This window comes from Acartia tonsa, chromosome 10 (genome assembly GCF_053477335.1).
Source record: "Acartia tonsa isolate MP-2025a chromosome 10, ASM5347733v1, whole genome shotgun sequence".
NCBI lineage: Eukaryota > Metazoa > Arthropoda > Copepoda > Calanoida > Acartiidae > Acartia > Acartia tonsa.
This window is the reverse complement of record NC_137269.1, coordinates 14,015,188-14,037,859: the sequence shown is the minus strand read 5'-3', so window position 1 is coordinate 14,037,859 and position 22,672 is coordinate 14,015,188. Positions and strand designations below refer to the sequence as shown.

General features: G+C 31.7%; 1 protein-coding gene across 4 annotated transcripts in view; it reads left to right on the top strand.

Annotated features, from left to right (window-relative positions):
• The window catches only part of row (zinc finger domain-containing protein relative of woc), a 147,669-nt gene that overhangs the window by 68,988 nt on the left and 56,009 nt on the right, over positions 1-22,672 (top strand). For all 4 annotated transcript variants that reach the window (XM_080173626.1, XM_080173629.1, XM_080173628.1 and 1 more), the window contains exons 25-30: positions 4,415-4,542; positions 7,250-7,358; positions 9,807-9,917; positions 10,617-10,686; positions 11,558-11,610; positions 14,908-14,961. In XM_080173626.1, the coding sequence (XP_080029752.1) occupies positions 4,415-4,542; positions 7,250-7,358; positions 9,807-9,917; positions 10,617-10,686; positions 11,558-11,610; positions 14,908-14,961 (525 nt within the window). The remainder of the gene's footprint in view (positions 1-4,414; positions 4,543-7,249; positions 7,359-9,806; positions 9,918-10,616; positions 10,687-11,557; positions 11,611-14,907; positions 14,962-22,672) is intronic.

Sequence of the window (22,672 nt, the reverse complement as noted above, 5' to 3'; positions counted from 1 at the left end):
TAGGTACTGGAAAGAAATCCCCCTTTCCTTCCCCAAAAATGTTACTGCTTAACTTCCTTCGTGTGACCCTAGATGCCTCAATGGGCGTAGCCACTAATAGTGTAATTAATTGGTTGCATAGAATAATAAAGACATTAAAGACATGTTTCACATTTAATAATAGGAGGGAAGAACAACAAAGTCTCTATTTTCCAATACCATTGTGACTGACATATTCAAAGTTTTTATGGACATGTTTATTATAACACCGCAGTAAAAAGAAAACAAAGTTCTTACAGTTGAGAAAAGTTAAATTATTTCATATTTTGGTTTAGGAAAATTATTGCAGAATATTTGATTAACATACTTAAATCATTAATATACTAGCAGCAACACCCCTAGCATTTAGGGGCTCTGTATTCAAATAGGCTAGAGCAATGCAATTAATAAATAATCAAAATTAATAACCTAATGTTGGTATAGTGTATACAAATTAAAATATTTTACAATAAAAAATATTACATGAAAGTTGTCAATTCTTTAATGACATTCTAATTTTAAAAAACAAAACTTACTAAGCTCGAACTAAAAAAAACTACATACATAACAATTAGGGTTGTCAATCCAAATCCGCAATCCGCCTAATTTTTAGACAGTTTTTGGACCCAGAATCTGAACCCGCACAATTCATATTGCGGATTCGGATTGCTAATTTTTATGACTTTTATAGCACGTATTTTTTTTTATTTAAAATGTGACGGACAAAAAACAATATTTTATTGTTTCTTAACTACAACTTTTTAGTTTTATACTAAATATTGATTTTTTATACAAACCCGTTTTTTTTTACTTTGGATGGGTATTGGTTTTGTTTAACCATTAAAGCTATCTAATATTATAATTAACTTTTATTTATGACCGACAGACAGACGAACTAAAGAAGGTATAGATTTGTAGGCATATGTTATAGGAACTAAAACTTACATTTCTATCTTCAATAGTAGCCGAGAAAATCACATTTCTCCCATACCGGTAAGGACTGGTAGACTGACTGACAGACAAACAAAGAGAATTATAGGGAAGCTTCGTTACTAAAATTGTAAAAAAAGAAAATAAAACCTTTTTTAAGAGAAGCTTTTCATGAGATAATCTGAGTTACACTAAACTTGAGGTCACATGCTCTTAGTCCAACCAAAACTAAATAGAATTCAATTTACAACTTTGAAGGATTAAAACTTCACATTACAAACATACAAACACTCTTCCTCTTATTTAGGTAGTTTCATCGTAGGGCAATTTTTAAATAAGGTCATATTTAATTGATAAGCTCTAAAAATCTGAACCAAAGAATGAAGGTTTTTAAGACAGACATGCTCATTAATCCTAATTATATTGTCTGCTTCAGGGTTCGTTGATATATGTATTCATAGAAAAATGTCCTTATGTAACTTAGATCTGGGTGGGGACTGCAAACAATTTTAAAACTTTTCAATTCTACTTTTAATGCCTTATTGAAAAAAGCATCAAGATTTTCCACTAATATAAATTTTAAAAAAAATTCTTCCAATCATTTGTATGGCCTTAGGAACCTTTAAAATAGTAGTCTCTTTAAGTTTTTAATTATATGAAACATTTATAAATAAGTTTGTCATAACTTGGCCGATTTTATCAGATTTTTTTCTTTTTATCGGTATAGATAACACATTGCAGTCGTCATATCAGTTAGTTATGGATGTCTCAAAATTTGACAATAACAAAACTGAATCAACCTTCATGGAATATATGAGTTTGAATTTTTTTTTAAAAATCTAAATTTTACTTGAAAGGAACTGTCTAACACTTAATTTAGAAACTTACACACAAACCACACTATTAAACACCTTGAGAAAACTTGGCAAACTTTGTTAAGAATCCAGTCTAATTGAGGTCTAACTAATATTATATCTTATAACTATATGAATAGTTGCTTTGCCCCTTTCCTCTATGAGATTTATAAGGCTTCTCTGAAAAGTATATAAAAAATGCGGACCATTATTTTATGATATCTTTGGCTGCAGACAAAAAAACCTTATTTTGTCATATTTAGTAAGCTTTTTTTGTCTGTAGCAAAGTATCTCGCCATCCGCGAAACCGTTCTCCTTTAAAGTTAATCGTTCAGGGAAGGTTTTTTATTTTATTTGTGGGGAGGGTATCTTTACCAACCCAATGAAAGATGACCCCTCACTTCAATTTTTTTTACTCTTTAAAACTCAAATTGAAAAGGGGGTGGGTTAGACTTTTCCTCTTCCCACCCTAAGTGCCTTTAGGTGCTTCTAGAAACATAACTGCAAGTAACTTTATACAATAGGATATCAGAATTAAATAATCTATTTCAGAACTTTTCAACTAAATAAAACTCTTAGTGAATAGTTTCTCATTAAATTTCTCTTAATTTCAGTCTTTCAGCAAGTAAATATGAAGTCTCTGTTTATTCTGCAGACAAGACAATACAAAATAATAACTATAGAATAACTTTTCTCGTATTCATTCGAATCCGGTGGATAGGAACCGGTTCTCATCCATACGAAAAAACCATGTCTAGCATCGTATTATATACAACTTTCTATGAATATAAAAATGTACAATCAAAAGATTAAAACCAGTTTTTTTAGCCGGTGCCTCCGGCACCTCGGGGCTAAAAAAAACTAGTTTTAATCTTTTAATTGTACATTCTATATCCGCGGAAAGCCGTTTATAATACGATGCGAGAAATAACTATTCTTCTCAGTTACACATCCAGACTTTAATTTAGGGAATGGAATTTGAAATTGTGTTTTCTGTTCTCACATTCTCTCATTCCAAATGTTAATTGTCTTAGAAAACCTATTTCAAGAGACATTAGTGAGTGTTCTTATAATGGGACATATTTTTATAAACTCTTGAAAAACCTAGTTCTTAACATTTTTTTGCGATTCGAATGTGTTAAGAGGGGATAGAAGGCATGAAAAGGTATATTGTACAGTAGAACCATATCGGTTAAGCTACTTTCATATATTGTCGCAGGGTTTCGGATCCGCATTGATTTTTTGCGGATCCGGATCCGGATCCTCAAAATTTGGTCAGTGCGGATCCGGATCCAGATCCGGATCCGGTTCTGGATCCTTGACAATAAAAATAAAATCACCAAACTTTTCAAAAATATTTATTCTTTAATTCGAAGTCAAAAATACTTTTAATTTTCAAGTCTGACCCTAAACCTTAAAGATTGGCTCTCATCAAGAGAATGTCTGAGATTTTATATAAATTTAGGTAGATTTTTCTATTTTTTCCGCATTTTTTTGAGTCCAAGGATCCGGATCCGCATTTTTTTGCGAATCCGGATCCGGATCCTTGGACTCGAAAATATGCGGATCCTTGCGGATCCGGATCCGAAACCCTGATTGTCAGATTTTCTGAATATAAAATCTTATCATTCATTGTTTTGTCATTATAAACAAAATCAGAATTTGTTTGTAATGAATGAATATAACATTATAAGGATCTATTCTGCGAGGTTTCATTAATTCACCATTAACTTTCCAACACAATTTAGGACGAGGGGGCATTTGGCATGTTCTATAGGATTCATCAAGACATTTCATTTTGTTAAGTTATCTATTTATATTAATTTTTTTTAAGGTGATACTAACTATAATATGCTATTATTAAGCTCTATTATTTTTACAAGATCTAATTCGACTTTTTTCAAATGCTTAAATAAAATTAAATGCTATTTTTCAGAAATCTTAATAAACAAGGATTTAAAACAAGAACTGAACCCCTTTCTGTGTATAAATATCTTTCTTAAACAGAGTTTATGTAATATAAATAAACATAAATAATAGCAACGAATAAGTGTTAGTAGTGGTGTATTTATTTATGTATGTAGCCCTGTTAAAAAAATATAGGTAATTGCAGCACTTTTTTAAATACCTACTCAAAATAGTAGTTATTGAGTCACAAATACTTTTTAAAAGCGAAGCTCTTCTATAACTAAGAGTAGGTCCGACCGAACACTTTTACAATAATTGGATTTTCTCAGATGTATGAAAGACAGAGGTTTGATTATTTTTTGTTGTAGATTCCCCTAACAATGGGGCATGCTAACTCATTTAATCATGAACCTTGGCAGCCAGAATTCTCTTTAAATGCATTTTAATATCATATTTTGCATTATTTTACTAATTCTTAGCTTCTATTGATAATAGACTAGTAAACTTTTTTTTTCTTATATTCTCCTAATAAAGTGTCATGTTTTACTATATAATGAAGTTAGCTGTCGGATCAATTCATATTTAAATTAATAGATTGATTCTGTCATGCAAAATTTATAATATTGTTATAGCCAGAAAATAAACATTGTAAATTTTAACAGTTTGATATTAATAGGATGATTCTAACATATTCTATATTGCAGGGTGATGAGGCTATCCTGGCGACCGAGTTCAAAGCTGACATGGCCTTTAAGTGCCAGATCTGTAGGAAGGTGTTCATGAACAATATTGAGTTTATGAAACATCTACATCTACATATTGAGTCTAACAGGTAGTGTGTTTAAATAACTTGTAAAGCTCAATTAGGTAGGGGACATGATATTGGGCTATTTACTACACTAGTTCCCAAAGTTTTATTATAAAATTTCTTATTTATTGTCTTAATGACTTTGGGGACCTTTATTAAATTTTGATTGATTGGTTCATTAAGTTGAGCGTTCAAACGTTTCAACGACAAATTTTAATCTACTACAGAAAGGAGAATTTAGTGTATCATCATTTGAGCATAAACTTATCAGCTTTTTTTTTTATCTCTTTAGAATACTGTGTACAACCTAAAACCTTTCTGCGAATAAAACTTGATCATTATTGAGTATTTGTTTTCTCCTTTTTAGAGCACGGTACAAAGCTAGAAAAAAGTATAGAATAAATGCGCATGAAATATAAATTTACACTAAAATTTTTAGCTTTAATAGAAGCCAAGATAATCAAGTTACTCCTGAAAGCACAAAATTGCTTTCAAAGCGCTTAAGACCGACGTACAAAACAATATATAGACTGCGTACAGATTATAAAAGTTTTCGCTAAAAAAATTAGCTTTCTATCTTAAATAGTGGACGAGAAATTTACGTTTCCCCTTGTAGAGAAGTTTAGCTACTAAAAAGTTACCCACTTCCTTTTCTGTATGATTCTAAATTATTATTTTGTTCATTATTATGCATAAAGAATATTATTGAAAGCTTTTCCTTGTTTCCTATGAATATTTAATAAGTTAAAAACAGAGGCGTGCAGAAGGTGGGTATATGCAACCCACTGCACTGGTATAATTAAGGTGGATGGATACAACTCCTCTACCCCTCTCTTGACAAGGGTGTACTGTACCCTCCTGTGATAACCCCCCCCCCCCCATAATAAACCCAAGGGGGATTTGAAGGTAAAAAAAGTCACCCCCCGCTCTTAAATTTCAGTAACTTAAAAAAAAATTTTGCCTTCGTGTGTCAAGGACGCCTTTTTTTACTTTTTAAAACTGTTAAATTATGCTGAGAGTGGACATTCCCCTGTTACTAATTAACACCCCTCTTTAGGTTTAGAATACATCTCACTAAAGCTCACACCTTACCTCCATTTTGGTTTAAGGCTAGGGGGTGGTGGGTATTTAAAAATCGTATGGGAATTGTAAATGTTTTGGGTGCACAACGCGCATCCCCCTGCTGCCCAAACCCTGTGCACGCCACTGGTTAAAGATATGACAAAATATATGGTAAACATGCTTTTCCTATTTCCTGTTATTTTCTCTTGATGATCTCGTGTTTCTTAATAAAAGAGGACTGATCATAAGTGGTTTTGTATTAGTAACAACTTCAATGTGTATTAAATTATTTATTTTTTTTAATTGGACTAGTTCTAGCGACTACGACCCCAGAGGCCTTATTCAATTTTAATTAAGGATATAAAAGGCGGGTTATATGAATATTTGTCCACTAGTATCTTGCCAACCATTTGACATATTCAAGCCCTTTTCCACTCAGATAATGGTGTCCACTCCTCTAGTTCGCTCTTTGGGTAGGGCGTAAAAAGCAGGGATCTAAAGGTATAAGATAATGGCTGATAAATTGATATACATCCCCAACGATGATACTCAAGATTACCCCTTCTGTAGATTAAAATTTTTGTTTTAAACGTTTAAACACCCAATTTTATTAACCAACCAATCAGAATTCAATCAAGTCCCCAAAGTTGTTAAGCCAACGAATAAGAAACCTTATTTTATGACTTTAGGAGATAATGTAATAAACAGCTTATTGTCCCCTCTCTCTTTTTCTGCGTAAAAAGTCCTAATTAATTCATTAAACACCTATTTAAAGTCTAACATACACAAATTAACGCAACTTGTGATACTGTGTTAATTTTACCTATCAGATTAAAAACTGGTTTTAAGCCACTCAGAAAATATTTATATCGCAAAATTATAGTCAGTCAATTGCTAAAAACAAATTATCGCAGAAAATTCCTAAATAGAGAAATATTTACCTTCTGTTTTTGAAAAGTAAATACAAAAAAAGTCTTGATTTAAAATAAAATACATGCTTTGTCCGATTTCCTCGTATTTTGTGAAAAGGAAACAGTTTACTAGTATGGATTTGAATCCGATTGATATCCGTTGGTTTAGAAAAGGTTCTGGGCCATACAGATAATTAAGTATCGTTCCGTAATGGCGACAATTTACCACAAATAGTAAAATAAAAATCATAATCATAATCAGTTTTGTTGGCTATGGCCTTCGGCCTCTCGGGCAATAAAACTGTAATTAATCTTTAAATTTTTCATTTTACTCTCCGTGGAAAGCTGTCTATAATACGATGCTATAAATAACTATTATTTCTTTGATATTTGTTAACAAGAGAAACCTAACGAGAAGATTACTAAGCAGTTTTCCTTCAGATATAAAGGGATAGGACAATGGGCAATGAATTCAATATTAGATGAAAATTCTTGAGAAAATGGAAACTGTGCTAGTACCCAAAGTCTTTAAAATTAGCTAAAATAAGAAAATGCACTATTTCAAGTACCCAAAGTCTAAGGCGGCCAAGTAAATGAATTTTATAACTATTGTCCTATGCTTATGTCCCTGGTTTTCATATTAGCTTCCCTTGTAATTTAAATGCGCAAGATTAAATAAATTACCTAGATATTTTTTTCTTTTTTTTCTTACCTAGTTTGTTTTTTTTAAATTGTTTATTCTACCTATGATTTTTTAGGCAAACTGCGATAGATTTTGCTGACTTGAGCCAGTGTAAGTACTGCTACAAGGACTTTGACAGCCCAGACAATATGCAGACTCATGTCGATACTATTCATGTTGTTAAGGTAAGCAAAAGTTATTAAAGATCTCTAAAACGGCTTTGTCCAAAATAGTTGGTATGTTTTTTATATATCTTTTTACCGGTCGATCTGTCTCTTTGCGTTTCACAAAAAGACTTTTATATAATTGCTATATGAATTGCTAGCGGCTAGCCCCCCCCCCCCCCCCAGGCCCCTAGGGCACTTGGTGTGGGAAGTGTAATTTGATTCCCCAATTTTTAATATTAGGTTTTTTTAATTTGGAAGATTCATTCTTTTTTTAGAGACAATTTCTCTTGGAATGGTGGTGGTACCCGCCCCCAAAATAATAAGAAATCTTCCCAGCGCCTGCGAAAAAGGAAACGATTCATCGGTTAGCAAGATTTATCGATACAGACACACAGATAGACAATCTGTTACTTTATTATATCTAGCTTTTAATAGTTCGAACACTCTTCAATTTGAAGTATAGTTATTACTGTACATCAATGTACCGTACGTTTCTATGTACATATTATATAACCATTCAAAGCGTATCTAACACTGAAAGCAAGATATAAATCCAGGTATAAAGGACCAGGATTCTGATAAATAATTCTAACTGAAAATCCCCCCCCCCCCCTTCTTACACATTTTTCTTTAGTTACGCCGCAAATCAAGTTTTACGCCGCAAATCAAGTTTTACGCCATTATTAAGCCACACAAATGTCCAAATTTTCAGCAATTTCAAATGGAATTGATTTGCTGAATCATGGCCCTTGGATAAAAATGGGAAATATGGATAGTTTAATAGGTGATATTTCAAGAAATAATTTACACTCCAGTATTGCTTCGAAACCGATTAATTTTTCACGAATATTAAATAAAAATCATGAAATTGATACCTACAAGTTTTTAAATTTTTCATTTAAATATCCGCGGAAAGCTGACTATAATAAACAAAACTAGATATCAATTCCCTGAAAAAAAAAACAAATAAAATGGAACGAAGGGTCTGAGTTTTACCACTAAATTCTTCAATCAGTGTAATCATATGTTTTCATTCTTTAATATCCCTGCAATTTGAAGGAAATAATGATAGAATGGAACTACGTAATTCAAACAAATACTTGACTATTACATTCTGCCCAAAATTTGCTAATCCATCCCAAAATAAGATTTTATTTTAATAATAGGTAGTGTTTTCAAAAAATGCTAGAGGCCTTTATGGACACTAAAGGAGGGAGGGGGGTCACCCTACACTTTCAAGTTTTTATAAGGAAAAGTAAAAATAATTTTTTTTAGGGGGGAGGGGTATTTTTTCGATGGGTGCTTTTTCTAGGAAGGATTGAGGTTCTTCCCTTATAATAGTTTAATGTAAAGGAGAACCATATCGGTCCTGCTAGCAAGATCCAAAGCTTCACACAGAAATACATACGAACAAAAAGCTAAACATTCTTTTATATAAGGATATATATTTCCATGTCTTAGTATATTTAATTTTGACAATTTGAGTCGCAATAAATGTCTTTCACACCAAGCTAGAATTGAATCAAGACAAAAGTAAGTGCCGAGCTCTAAGACCTATGTATGGTGAAATTAGACATAAAACCATGATGATTCCAGGTAAAGCCAAAATATTTCAGCGGGATCTTTTTAAGTAAATTATATTTAAAAATTTCAAGTTCAATTTTCACCCCCTAGGAGTTGCCGCATAATCATGACAAGAAAAGCAAAGATTATTTATTTAAAATTTTGAACAACTTTGCTTTTATAAAGTTTTTCATAAAACCACTCCTGAAGGGAGTTAATTAATTGCCATTTTTACCAGTTGCTTTGCTAAGGTCACGGAAATTCAGCCTTAAATAAATCATATATAGAGAGGTTTTATGAAAGACTTCATAAAAGCAAAGTTGTTCAAAATTCTAAATATATAATCTTTGCTTTTCTTGTCATGATTATGCGGCAACTCCCAGGGGGTGAAAATTGAATTTGAAATTTTCAAATCTAATTTTCTCAAAAAGATCCCGCTGAAATATTTTGGTTTTACCTAGAATCATCATGGTTTTATGTCTAATTTCACCATACATAGGTCTTAGAGCTCGGCACTTACTTTTGTCAGGATTAAATTGCAGCTTGGCGTGCTTTGGTTTTAATTAAAGCCACAAAGGAGAACGAACTGAAATTCTTGTACCTTAGTAAGTACATTTATATAACTATTTAGGAAAAACAATCAACGGTAAATCTGTTAAGCCAGGGAGTACCTGGAAGCAGCACCTAATAAACAATAAACATTATCAGTAAATAAAAATAACAAAATATCTGTCCATCGGTCTGTATCGAAGGATCTTGCTTTCCATTGAACCGATGTGATTCTTCTTTACAGTGTGAAAGTGGGAGGGAGTCTACTGCACCCTCCCCCCCCCCTAAAGAGGCCTATTGGGTCTTAGCCGCTAGTTATTATGATAGTAAAACTAATATTTTAATAATTTTTAGGGATTCCAATATGTGTGCCAGATCTGTAACAGCGGATTCAACAACCAGGCCGCCATGGTCATCCACATGAGTAGGGAACACGTCAAGTCGGAGATGCCCTATGCCTGCCAGGTATATCTGCAATTTTTTGGGTGTTGGGAGGGGATTGGTTGTTACAATCTGGTTGCTTTCACATAAAATAAGGAGGGGGAGGTTGTTTTTTTCCCATTTTAAACACCTGCGGGGGGTAACCTTGTGAAACCTATACTTGCAGTCTCCTAACCTGTCTTGAATTAACAAACTGAAAAATAAAATACTTACCATCAATTTAATTGGAAAATAAGGGGGAGGGTGGGTCGGGGTTATTTGTGCTGAACAAGGCACTTTGAGGGATACTCCTGTCTAACATTCTCCAGCAGTCGCCTACATTGTTTTTTGCTTGTCCGACCCTGTTAATAAATAAGATTATTTTCTTAGATTAAAGGAATTTTGGATCATTATTCAATATTGTTATATGATTTATTTAAAGACTAACGGATACGCCCCTAGAATCCCTTGCTCATTTTCAGTTTTATGTTCAGAGGTCTTTTTTTCTATGATTTCTTTAGGATGGTGGTGGTACCCTCCCCTGAAATAGTTGTATATCTTTCCAGGACCTATGAGAAGCCACATTGTAAAGGAGAACCATATCGGTTCTGCGGTTAGCGAGATACTTCGGTATAGACACATAGACAGACATACATCCTATTGATTTCATGTAAGGATAATAATTTATCACAGTTGTCTATAAACGAAACTATTTATAAACATTTTATGAACAATAATTTTTAGGTTTGCGAGCATCGAACTTCCTGTCACAAGAGTATTATTGAACACTTTACAGAGATGCACGACAGAACAGGTAAATAACGTTGGGAATCGTCGTGAAAAATTTACCTCTTCCCTTTCCCCATCACTGCCCATCCCTTTCCCTTCGACATCACTGCATTTTCTGTCCATTTCCCCTTCACCCCACAGCCTCTTCTCTTCCCCATCACTGCCAGTGCACATCTTTTCCTATTCTCCATATTTTTACATGTACATTGTACATCCCTTTCTTTCCCCATCACTGCACATTCACAATTACATCCCCTTTCCTTCTTCTCCTTCGCTGTGTCAACATTAGATTTAAAATTGGAGTATTTTTAATCGTGTTAGCGAAGATGACTACTTTTAAACTCAATTCAATATTTCATAAGTTTGACTTATTTCCACTAAATATTTCGACAATTTTGCAAGTAATTTTCCTTGTTTATATAAAAATATTCTATCCATGCTTCTCCAAGGTTATATATGCATAGTCAGACAGGCATACAGTGAGAGACCAAAGAAAGATAAATTATTTTTCCCGTAATGCAAATTCTGCCTTTGTTGGCTTTTATTATGAAGGGGAATAAAGGGTCGTAGATCAATTTATATACCAATGTCCTCTTTTTCCCTGAGCATATAATGAATTGGATTAGTCTGGTAAAAGGAAATCTGTCGATAAATTGTCACTTTTCAATATCAACTTCAAAGACAGAATTCAAATATTTGGGAGGAAATAGTATCAGTTTGATAGATTTTATTGGTTTAGGTAACTGAAATTGATTTTGAAAGGGAGACATGATTATTATGGAGGTCCCGTATTTTTTGGATTTTTTTTTCTTAAGACAATACTAAAAATTTATACCTAGGTTTTGAAGTACATGGAGGAGAAAAGGAAATTCCAAATTAATATCCATTTATTTTAGACAAGTTGCAGTGTCCTCTGTGTTTGAAAACCTATAGTCTATTTAATGATAAGGTAATGGTGTTATTAAAAGCAAAGCTTCTATGTCCTTAGGGTCTGCTTGTTCGTCTGTCTGTAATCGCTGGCTTTAAAGTTTAGGGAGGTGTTAGAATTGTCCTATCCATTTGCATCATGAATTCTTTTAAATTTAGGTATTATTTTCAAAGCTTAGCAACAATATAATTAATCACAAGTACGTCCGTAGGTTGATTTAATACAATTTGATTTTCAACTTTTAAACTTAAATATAATTATCCTATTCATCTGATTTTTATAATAATAATTCCTAAGTAAACAAGGTATAGTATTTAAAGCGAAGCAGCTCTATAATCAAGTCACAAAAAAGCAAGTTTGTGCTTAATGTCCTTATGTTCTTTAGCATGGTGACCCAAAAAATTTTAAAAATAGCATAAAACCAACCTGGTACCTATGTGAAGTTTCCTAAAAATGGAGAAATTAATCAGTATAGTAGTTAGCGAGATCTTAATGAACAAAGAAAAAACATTGCTATATTAATGTAATAGGATTAATGGGTTTTTCTCAAAATTAAGTTTTATTTTACCTTAATTTTATGTTTTCTCATCTTATATGTTAAAACTTTTTTCAAGTTTGTGGAAAGAAATAAGGGGGGGGGGTAAGTTTTGCCACTTTCGCGTAATCAGTGTTGTGTGGGCTAGGTATTGATCTGAGATTACAGGTTATTTAGGATAAAAGTTTACTTTTGGGTAGTAGTTCACGGAAATTTAATCATTTTTTGAATAGGTCTCCAGGTTCAGGTGCTGCAGGCTGGAAGGTCGTTTCTGGACAGGTAAAAAAATTTTAAAAATTTTGTTTAAGAGTTAGAGAGCAACTTATAAAACAAAATATGCTTCTTTTTGAATGTTATTAACATATCTGCAGAAAAAATTAAGATCAGACTCCAGTTTCAGGTGCCGCAGGCCTCCAGGTACACTCTGGACAGGTAAAAATTAAAATATTTTATTTGAAGAGTTACAGGTACATTTATTAAACCAAATATGCCTCTTTTTGGATGTTATCATCATATTTGCAGTTAAAATTAAAATCAGACTCCAGTTTCAGGTGCTGCAGGCCTTTAGGTCCAGTCTAAACAGGTAAAAATTATAATTTCTTTTTTAAAGAGTTAGAGGTACACTTATTAAACTAAATATGCGTAATTTTGGATGTTATTATCATATTTAAAGATAAATTGACAATCGGCCTCCAGGTTCAGGTGCATTCCCCATTCTGAGTATCTGTAATATTATATCTGAGACAGAATTATATTTTGCATATGTGTGGAAAACCATACATAAACAAAAAGTAATAAATACTTCAAATCTATCTAGCTGGCCACTGGAGGCCACCTTGACCCTGTCCGAAGCATAACTTAAACCTTTCATCTAAATAAAAAAATTATTAAATTATTTTTTTAAACCTGTCCAGCAGTGTCATGGAGGCCACCTTGAGCCTGTCTAAAGCACATCTAGGGACATTAAATAATATGTATTTTATTTGATAATGATATTTATCCATTTCCTATTTTATAACCTTTTCTCTAAATTCAAAAATTATGTATTAGGATTATTAGCTATCCTGCAGGCTCCTGGAGGCCACCAGAGCCTGCATGGAACACTAATAGAAGGTTTACTTGATAAATTTTGCTATTTTATTATATTTTAACAATTTCTATTTAGAAACCTTTCCTCTAATATAAAAAAATACCTCAATAAGAAATTTTAAGTTTTACCTGTCCAGAGTGTACCTGGAGGCCTGCAGCACCTGAACCTGGAGGCCGATTATAATTTTTTCTGTAAATATGATGATAACATACAAAAAGATGCATATTTGATTTAATAAGTGTACCTGTAACTCTTCAAATAAGAAATTTTAATTTTTACCTGTCCAGAGTGTACCTGGAGGCCTGCAGCACCTGAATCTGGAGGCTAATTGTCATTTTTTCTTAAAATATGGTAATAACATCCAAAAAGATGCATATTTGGTTTAATAAGTGTACCTGTAACTCTCTAAATAAATAATTTTAATTTTTACCTGTCCAGAGTGTATCTGGAGGCCTGCAGCACCTGAAACTGGAAGCCGATTTTAAATTTTTCTGCAAATATGATGATAACATCCAAAAAGATGCATATTTTGTTTTATAAGTGTACCTGTAACTCTTCAAATAAATTTTTTTTATTTTTACCTGTCCCGAGTGTACCTGGAGGCCTGCAGCACCTGAACCTGGAGGCTGATTGTTAATTTTTCTGCAAATATGATGATAACATCCAAAAAGATGCATATTTTGTTTAATAAGTGTACCTTTAACTCTTCAAATAAATAATTTTAACTTTTACCTGTCCAGAATGTACCTGGAAGCCTGCAGCACCTGAACCTGGAAGCTGATTTTTTATTTTTCTGCAAATATGGTAATAACATCCAAAAACACGCATATTTGGTTTTATAGGTGTACCTCTAACTCTTCAAATAAAAAATTTTAATTTTTACCTCTCCAGAGTGAACCTGGAGGCCTGCAGCACCTGAACCTGGAGGCTGATCTTAATTTTTTCTGCAGATATGTTAAAACCATTCAAAAAGAAGCATATTTTGTTTTATAAGTTGCTCTCTAACTCTTCAAACTAAATTTTAAAAAAAATTTTACCTGTCCAGAAACGACCTTCCAGTCTGCAGCACCTGAACCTGGAGACCTATTCAAAAAATGATTAAATTTCCGTGAACTACTACCCAAAAGTAAACTTTTATCCTAAATAACCTATAATCTCAGATCAATACCTAGCCCATACAACACTGATTACGCGAAAGTGGCAAAACTTACCCCCCCCCCTTAATTTTTAATGATTCCCAATTTATTTAGTTGTGTGTTGTTTTTAATTAGTGTTTGGTGTAGTACGTGGTAAATTTCTATTCCGTCTATTCCCTAACCGTGAGCAAAATGGACTAAATATTGAGCTAGAATTATGAAACTTATAAGTAGTATATAAACTTAGTCAAATAGGTACTACATCTAAATGCATTTTTTTGGTTAGGCATGAAAAACCCTACTTTTAAGTTTCAAAATTCTAGCTCAATATTTAGTCCATATTGCCAACAGTTTACAAATAGACGACAGTTAGCACCCCCCCCCCCCCCCCTCCTCCCCCTTAAACTGAACACTAAGCTACTTGAATGGAACCAACAAATCAAAATTCAAAGCTTTTGATTCAACAATTTAAAAAATTGATTGTAAAACTTTGGGTACCTGTATAATTTTCAGTCAAATATTCTCTCCCTCCAAGTTTATAGTCCTTAATTATTTAGGGTTACAACTCAGCCGCAGCTCAGTCCTACATGGTTCATCTACAAAAACATGAGGTTAGTTCATTTTTTTGATTTTGTGCATAATCAATCCTTCTGATAATTAGGATTAGTGGCGTTATCTTCGAATTTGTACAACCCTAAAATAGATGCATTACTTTTTTTCTCAAAATTTAGAATAGGTAGAAGTTTTTATAAAAAAAAGTGTTGCTTTAACTAAATATATTTGTTGTGTCCTGAAATCACCCATTTTTTCTTACTTTAATTGTTTCTTTAGGTTAGGTTAGGTTATATTAGATGAATGGATACTGATAGGGTCCATTCCCTTGGATTTGGCATAGTAGATAGAAACTACACCCCACTCCCCATTATTTTCAATTTATTTCGAAAAAAATATGTGGGGGGGGGGGGGTGCTGTGTTTGATGGACACTGTGTGTGAAAGCAATACAGAAAGTAGATATTTATTTACATTTTCTGTTCAGATTCTAAAATCCTTTCATTTTTATGATTTAAAATAAATTTTGATGTTCAAATGCAACAACCTGTGTAGACTTGAAAAGAAAAAATGCATTAATAAATTTGTATTCAAGATAGGGTTTGTACGATATACATATATGTTTTACCAACTAGTTGTGCATATCATGTTGTCTAGGTATAGTTGGAGTTTTTATATGCAATATTTCTTTGCTTACCAAGCTTAAATTGATCTTTAATCCATATTAAGAACCAGCGGCTACACCCCTAGAGGCCTGTAAGGGCACTTCATAGAGAGAATGTCAAATCTCGTCTTTTGATATTAGTTTTAAACAAAAAAAAAGTAAGAACCTATTTTTGGGAGACAGGGAGCTATTTACGATTTTCATAAAAAAATGGGGTCCATATTTCTCAATTTGAGAGAAAATGCTACCCAGTTTAAATTGGTTACTTGTTTTGGTATGAATCAAGTTATTTTAATTAATTTTCTTAATAAAAACCCTTGGTTGAGTTCTAATGATAAATTCTCGAAATTATAAATTATTTTCTTGAGAAATATTATGTATATATATATTATTTCGCAGCCGGCTGTAAAAAACACTTTCAAAGCCGAAAAAAGATAAAAATATATGTTGACAGCTTTCGACCCTTTTTTACTAAAAATAAACTCCTAAAACCCTTTTTTCTTCCAAAATTAACCCCAACCTAAAAAGCTCAGAATATATGTAATTTGGCTTCAAGTTAAATTTATCAATTTGATATTTGAGATAAATAGATTAACAAAGAAAAAAATCACTAAACTTTCCATTTGAAAATCAACTTTTCTACCCTTATATTTAACAACCTTTGTTTATAGGTTCCTTTTTACTTAAAAATTTCAAACTGTGAGAAAAGCTAAAGTTTATAATAAGAATAAGAATAATAAAATCAAAATCATACAAATCTCTTGGGGCCAATAGAACTGGAATTATTCTTTTATTAATCATTTATTATCAGTATAACTGTCTATAATACGATGTGATACATTAACCAATAATGTTAAGTTAAAACTTTTTGTATTTTTGTACAAAAAGCATTTTAAGATTGTTCTATTTGCGCTAGATATAAAATTTATCATAATTTTAAAAGTGAAGCCTTTCTGTAATTAGGGTTGATCCATCTGTACGTCCGTAAGGGTTAGGTCTTTTTTGTTTGGGCATGTTAGAATTGTCCTATCAATTTCAAACCTTGCATGATGATTTATTATATAGGTACAATTTAGAAAGCATAGCAACTATATAATCGTTACCAGAAAGTCCATATATCCATTTAAAACATGCAGGTTTTTTACTTTATTTGAAAACATTATCGTATGATATAATTATTAAAATAGATATTTGCATGGTGATTCCTGTAGTACTTAGGTACGATAGAGAAAGCGTAGCAACTCCTTAATTGTTAGCAGATTGTCTTTATGTCCATTTTAAACATGTTCATTTTTAACTTTTTTAACAACACATTTTTATGTGATATGATTATCCAACTGATCTGATTTTTGGGATTACTAGGACAACAAAGTACAATGTTATAAGCAAAGCATCTCTAAAATCAAGTAAAAAAGTAAGTATGTCCTTTAACATCATAACGTATTTAAGCATTTAAAAAAAAAAAATTACATTGTACTTTGTTATTCTAGTAATCAGTATCCCAAAATTGTTGTTGAAAAATTAAAGATCATCTCGTACTTTATTGTCCTAGTAATCAGTACGGACATTCTGGTAACAATTAAGGAGTTGCTACGCTTTCTAAATCGTACCTGACCACTACAGGAATCACCATAAAATAAATAGGACAATTCTAATATGCCTAAATAACAAAAAAAGCTATATATTCCGAACGTACGGATTAACCCTAATTATAGAAATGCTTCGGATTTAAAAATAAAATAGCCTAAATCACCCCAAAACCATATTAAGCTTTCCTAAAAGGAAAACTTAATAAGTTGTTGAAATCGTAAGCTTCAGATAAAAAAAACCTGCCAAGAAATTGGTGTTAATGATATTTAGGTAAAATTGATTAGCATATTATTTCTGGATAATTGTGCTGTATTTGTAACTCAAACATTGATGCATTTTTTTTACATCTATTGATACAAATAGCTTATAGATCTTTTCTATGATTAGGGTTGATCTGTCCGTCCGGATAGCTTTATAATTATATGATATAATTATCCGATTGATCTGATTATTTTGAATACTGATTCCTAGGACAACAAAGTACAATATTATAAGCGAATCATCTCTTTAATCAAGTCCTAAAAATGTAAGTATGTCCTTAAACATTATATAGTGTTTTGCAGTATTTTAACAAATTTACTTACAATTTTGTGTTCACTTTTTTACTCTTATATTCTGATTATTCAGTTCTGTTAGTGTTCGTTTGTCCTCCTGTTTTCAGAGCTTCGCTTTTATGGATGTGGTCATCCTTGATTGAGAAAAGTAACTTGTATAACTATATACAAAGAAAACATTGATTGAGAGTTTGCTCCTTACATTTGGTTTTGGATATTATAACCCCCATAGGGCCTATATGAAATATTAAAGACCATAATTCCATACAATTTGGGGTCGTAGATTCCGATTCTGGGGTCCATTTTAATCTAGCTGACCTCCTTCATGACGGAGGTAATAATAAAGTGAGAGAAAAATAGACTTTTTTTGATAGATTGCAGGTTCTTACGTATAAATTGATATATAAAGATAGTGAGATAGAGAGATAGATGAGGAAGAATTTAAATAATTAGTTTAAAGAGTTTTTCATGGAGTTGCTATTCATGCTTTATTTATTTTTAGTTTTATAATTTGCGATACCATAACAGAGAGAAAGAGAGATAAAGAGAACGTTAGAGAGAGAGAACGACAAAAGGAGAAAGAAAGAGAGAGCGTAAGAGAGAAAGAAAGAGAGGGAGAGAGAGAGTGAGAGATAAAGAGAGAAAGAGAGAGAGAAAGAGAGAGATAGGCAGAGAGAAAGAAAAGGAAAGGGAGAAAAAAAAGGACAGAGAGAGAGATAGAAAGAGAGAGAAAAAGTGAGAGAGAGATAGAAAGAGAGATAAAAAGTGAGAGAGATAAAAATAGTATGTTAGATAGAAAAAGAGAAAGGGATAGAGAAAAAATCCATTTTCTAAGAAAGAGAAAACATACAAAAAAGATAAAATAAAAAGATTAAGCTTTTGGGGATCTAAGGGGCGAATAAATTGATGTACATCCCCAATGATGATAAACAAAATTACTTCTTCTGTAGATTATCCTGTTAATTTGATTTTTTGAATAATGATGTTTATGACAACTAAGTATGATATCATAAGCGAGGCAACTCTATAATTAAGTCCTAAAATCGAATTTAAGACCTAAATAAAGTATCCTGTATTTATGCAATTTTGGAATAAAATTAAGGACAATTTTGCCAATTACAGCTACCGTCGTGGAAATTTATGCTTTGAGATTTCTAATATGAAATATACATAAAGAAAAACATTTTTCTGAAAAAACTGTTTTTTTTAGCTTCAAAAATAAGAAAATTACAGCCGTTTCAATTTTTGAAGTAAAAAAAGACCTCAAATCAAAGGTTGTTAAATAAAAGGGTGATGGAGGCGAAATTTAATAATGACCCACGGAAATTCATTATCAAACAAGGGACTTGCACAACAATTTTTAGCCCTCTAGCTCAAATAGAAACTGAGATAATACCCTCCCCTTCTCCCCCGACTGATAAAGGTGCGGCAAAGGGCCCGACTGTTAATAGTTAAAACACTATAACAAATTCAAATTCTTTAAATTGAATTAAGATAAAAACTGGCTTAATACGCAGAACATTATCATTGAGTTGACAAACAGACAAGGAGTCAAAGAGCAGATATTCAGTTCTTATAAAAATGAAAAAATTAAGAGATACAATATGCAAAAAACCAACTAAATCATAAACTTCAAAAACTAACGTTTTGAAACATGAACGACAGACAGACAGACAAAACAATGTATAGATATTAGATGTTCATATGCCATATGCCATAGAAAAATTCACTTTAAATTTTAGTGGTCTATCTTCAATAGCAGCCAAAAAAATCACATTTCACCTATAAAGTTAAGGAATGACTGACTGATGGACGGACTTACAAAGTATAAAGAACCTGGATCTATATACCCAGCCATTCTTGTTGACAATCTATAGATATGCAATTTTAAAAGTTTATATTTACTTAATAGCTTTAATAAAAGTGTTCGTGGCTTGGCTTACATAATATCGACAATTATGTTTACATGAAAACAAAAAAAAATCTGGATCGATGGTACTTTAATTCCAAATGTCTGTCTGTCCATCAGACACGAAGTGGGGGAAAAGTGATTTTCTCAGGCCCTATTCAAGATACACGATTGAAACTTTTTGTCAACATTCCTATCATTCAGGGTGCTTTTTATTAGTTTTTTTGCTATTATAAAGTTGTTCGGTTTAAACTCTAAAAATTTAGATTTTGATTGATATATAAGCATTTTACTCTAAAGAGAATCTTTTCTTTATACGAGTTGCTTTTCCAAATAGAAACAATGTACTGTAAATCTTTTTTCTTAGACCTTTTTCTAAATTAATATTGAAATTTTTAGATTTTTCTTATACAAAATAGAAGAGTTACCTTAATTTTTCTGGCATAAATTTTCACATAAAGCATTTTTTGAAACTATGTACCTATCATAGAGGCCGCATTTTTAGAGATAATGAAAAACACCTTTTACAAATTTTATGTACCTTTTTACGATAACAAGGACATTTAATCATTTTTTCTGTATTCCTTCTGGTTGTGTCAGAAAAACGGAAAACGCAGTTTTTTTCTGAATCACCATGTACATGTTAGAATTATCCTATCGATTTCAAACTTTGCATGATGTGATGATTCTTATGACAGATAGGTAAAATGTATAAAGCGTAGCAACTCTATATAATCGTTACCAGAAAGTCCATACGTCAATTTAAAACATCCCGATTTTTTAACATTTGACAACATTTTTTTGTATGATATGATTATCCTATTCATCTGAGTTTTGAAATAATGATTCTTAGGAAAGCCATTCAAAGTATTATGAGCGAGGCAACTCTATAATTAAATCCTAAAAATGAAAGAATGTCCTTTCACTTTTGCAAGTTATGGACAATTTCGTTTGACTTAGAAATTAATGACCTGCTTATTAAGTTCTGACACTTAACAAGAGTCACTGTTCGTTTGTCCTTCCTTCTGATTTGAGAGCTTTGCTTTTATAGATGTTGTCATCCTTGTTTAATTATTATTTAAGATTTTGACTTATATCTGAGGACTATATTAGCAACCTAAATTGACGACAAAATTCATATGTCACAATATACACGTATTCTATATCCATGCCTGTAGCACATAGGCATAATAGCAACTATATGATATCTGCTAGTTTTACCTATTTAAATACTTAATTATAGACCCAAAGACAATTTTGAATAATGCTAAAACAAGGATTCTAAGGGATAAGACAATGGAGTAAATTGATGTGCAACGTAATTATATATGAAGAAATTCACAATAGTTTTTAAACCAACGAATGAGCGACTATCAAAAGGATAAGAATTTTTCAATAAATATACATTCCAAATCATTATGAATAAGATTTCCCTGTGACGGCATATAAAAATTATTGATTTAAAAGTTTGGACAGTAATAGTAATTGAAACCAACCAAACAGAATTTATAACAGTACCTAAAGCTTTTGTGCCAACGAATAAGATTACTTGGTTAAAAAACTTTCAGTACAAGTGCAATTTTTTGCCGAATGTCTCCTCCATCCCTCCCTATGTCACTTTACTATTTTTGTTCATATTCCCGTCATTTTATTCAGCTCTGTATTTATGGCTTTTATCATCCTTGTTTCTTAATATATTTTCATTCTTTGGACTTATGTAAAACTTTCCTGTAAAGGAGAACCATAACGGCTCAGTGGTTAGCAATATCCTTATGTACAGACCGACAAACAGGCAAACAGACAGACAGACTAACAGATAGATAAACAGACAAACATCTTGTTACTTTATTGTAAGGCCCTACATTCAAAAAAAAATTCTTTCTTTCACTTAATAATTATCTTCTTCTCTCTTTCTTTTCATCTCCTTTTATCTCTTTCTTTCACTCTCTTTCTCTATCTCTTTCTCTATCTCATTCTCTCACTCTCTCTTTCTCTCTGTTTAGACGTTTAGGAAATAAATAAAATAATTATAGCTTTTAATCTAACTATTAACTCTCTTTGCTTTTATGAATGTTGTCATACTTGTTTATCACTCTTTTTTTTCTCAAGGATTAAATTCTGAACGCAAAGGAGGTCTGTGTGTGTGTGTGTGTGTGTATGTGGAGAGAAACAAATAATGAAAGAAAAAGCAATGAATTAATATCACAGTTTTACTACAGAAATTAAATATAAATGAATAAAATATCAAATTATCACACATTCTTTGCACTTCTTTTTATCAGGAATTATCTTCTAGTTTAGAAAGGAAGCTAACCTGTAATTACTTTAACTACTCTTTAAAAACACGCACACAGCATTGATTAATTTTTAGATTTTATGCACTTCTTTTTATCAGGAATTATCTTCTAGTTTAGAAAGAAGGCTACCCTGTAATTACTTTAACTACTCTTTAAAAACACGCACACAGCATTGATTAATTTTTAGATTTTATGTTCATGTCCAAAAGGTGTCAAGTTTTATGATTTGTTTTCTTTTTTGAAGCACAGCTAATTAATCTAAATAGTCCAACTGTTTTTCACATGTAGACTATTGAAATTTGCTTCACTTTTAAAATCTTACAGCTGCGCCCCTAGCATAGGTTATTGTAGATATTGACTTACAAGCCTCTGAAATTAAACAAAATTGCATTTTTAATAATATTTTATTTAGTTTTTAAAAATAGACGATTTGATAAGTAACAGGCATAATAATAATACATGCTGCATCATTTTAATAATTTCTATTAATTTGTTATGAATAAAAACACTGACTTAAGGAAAAAGACAATGGACGATATTTGATGTACATAATACATATCCAAAGATAAAAAATTACCCAATCTTTTTACATTAAAATTATTGGTTAGCAGTTTGGACACTACTTGTTGAAATCAACAAATGGAAAACTAATAAATACCCACCAAATAAGAAAACTTGGCTATAAAACTTTGGGTAACTTACAGTCAATTGTCCCCTTACGTATGATCCGATATATGCTAATAATATTATTAATAATG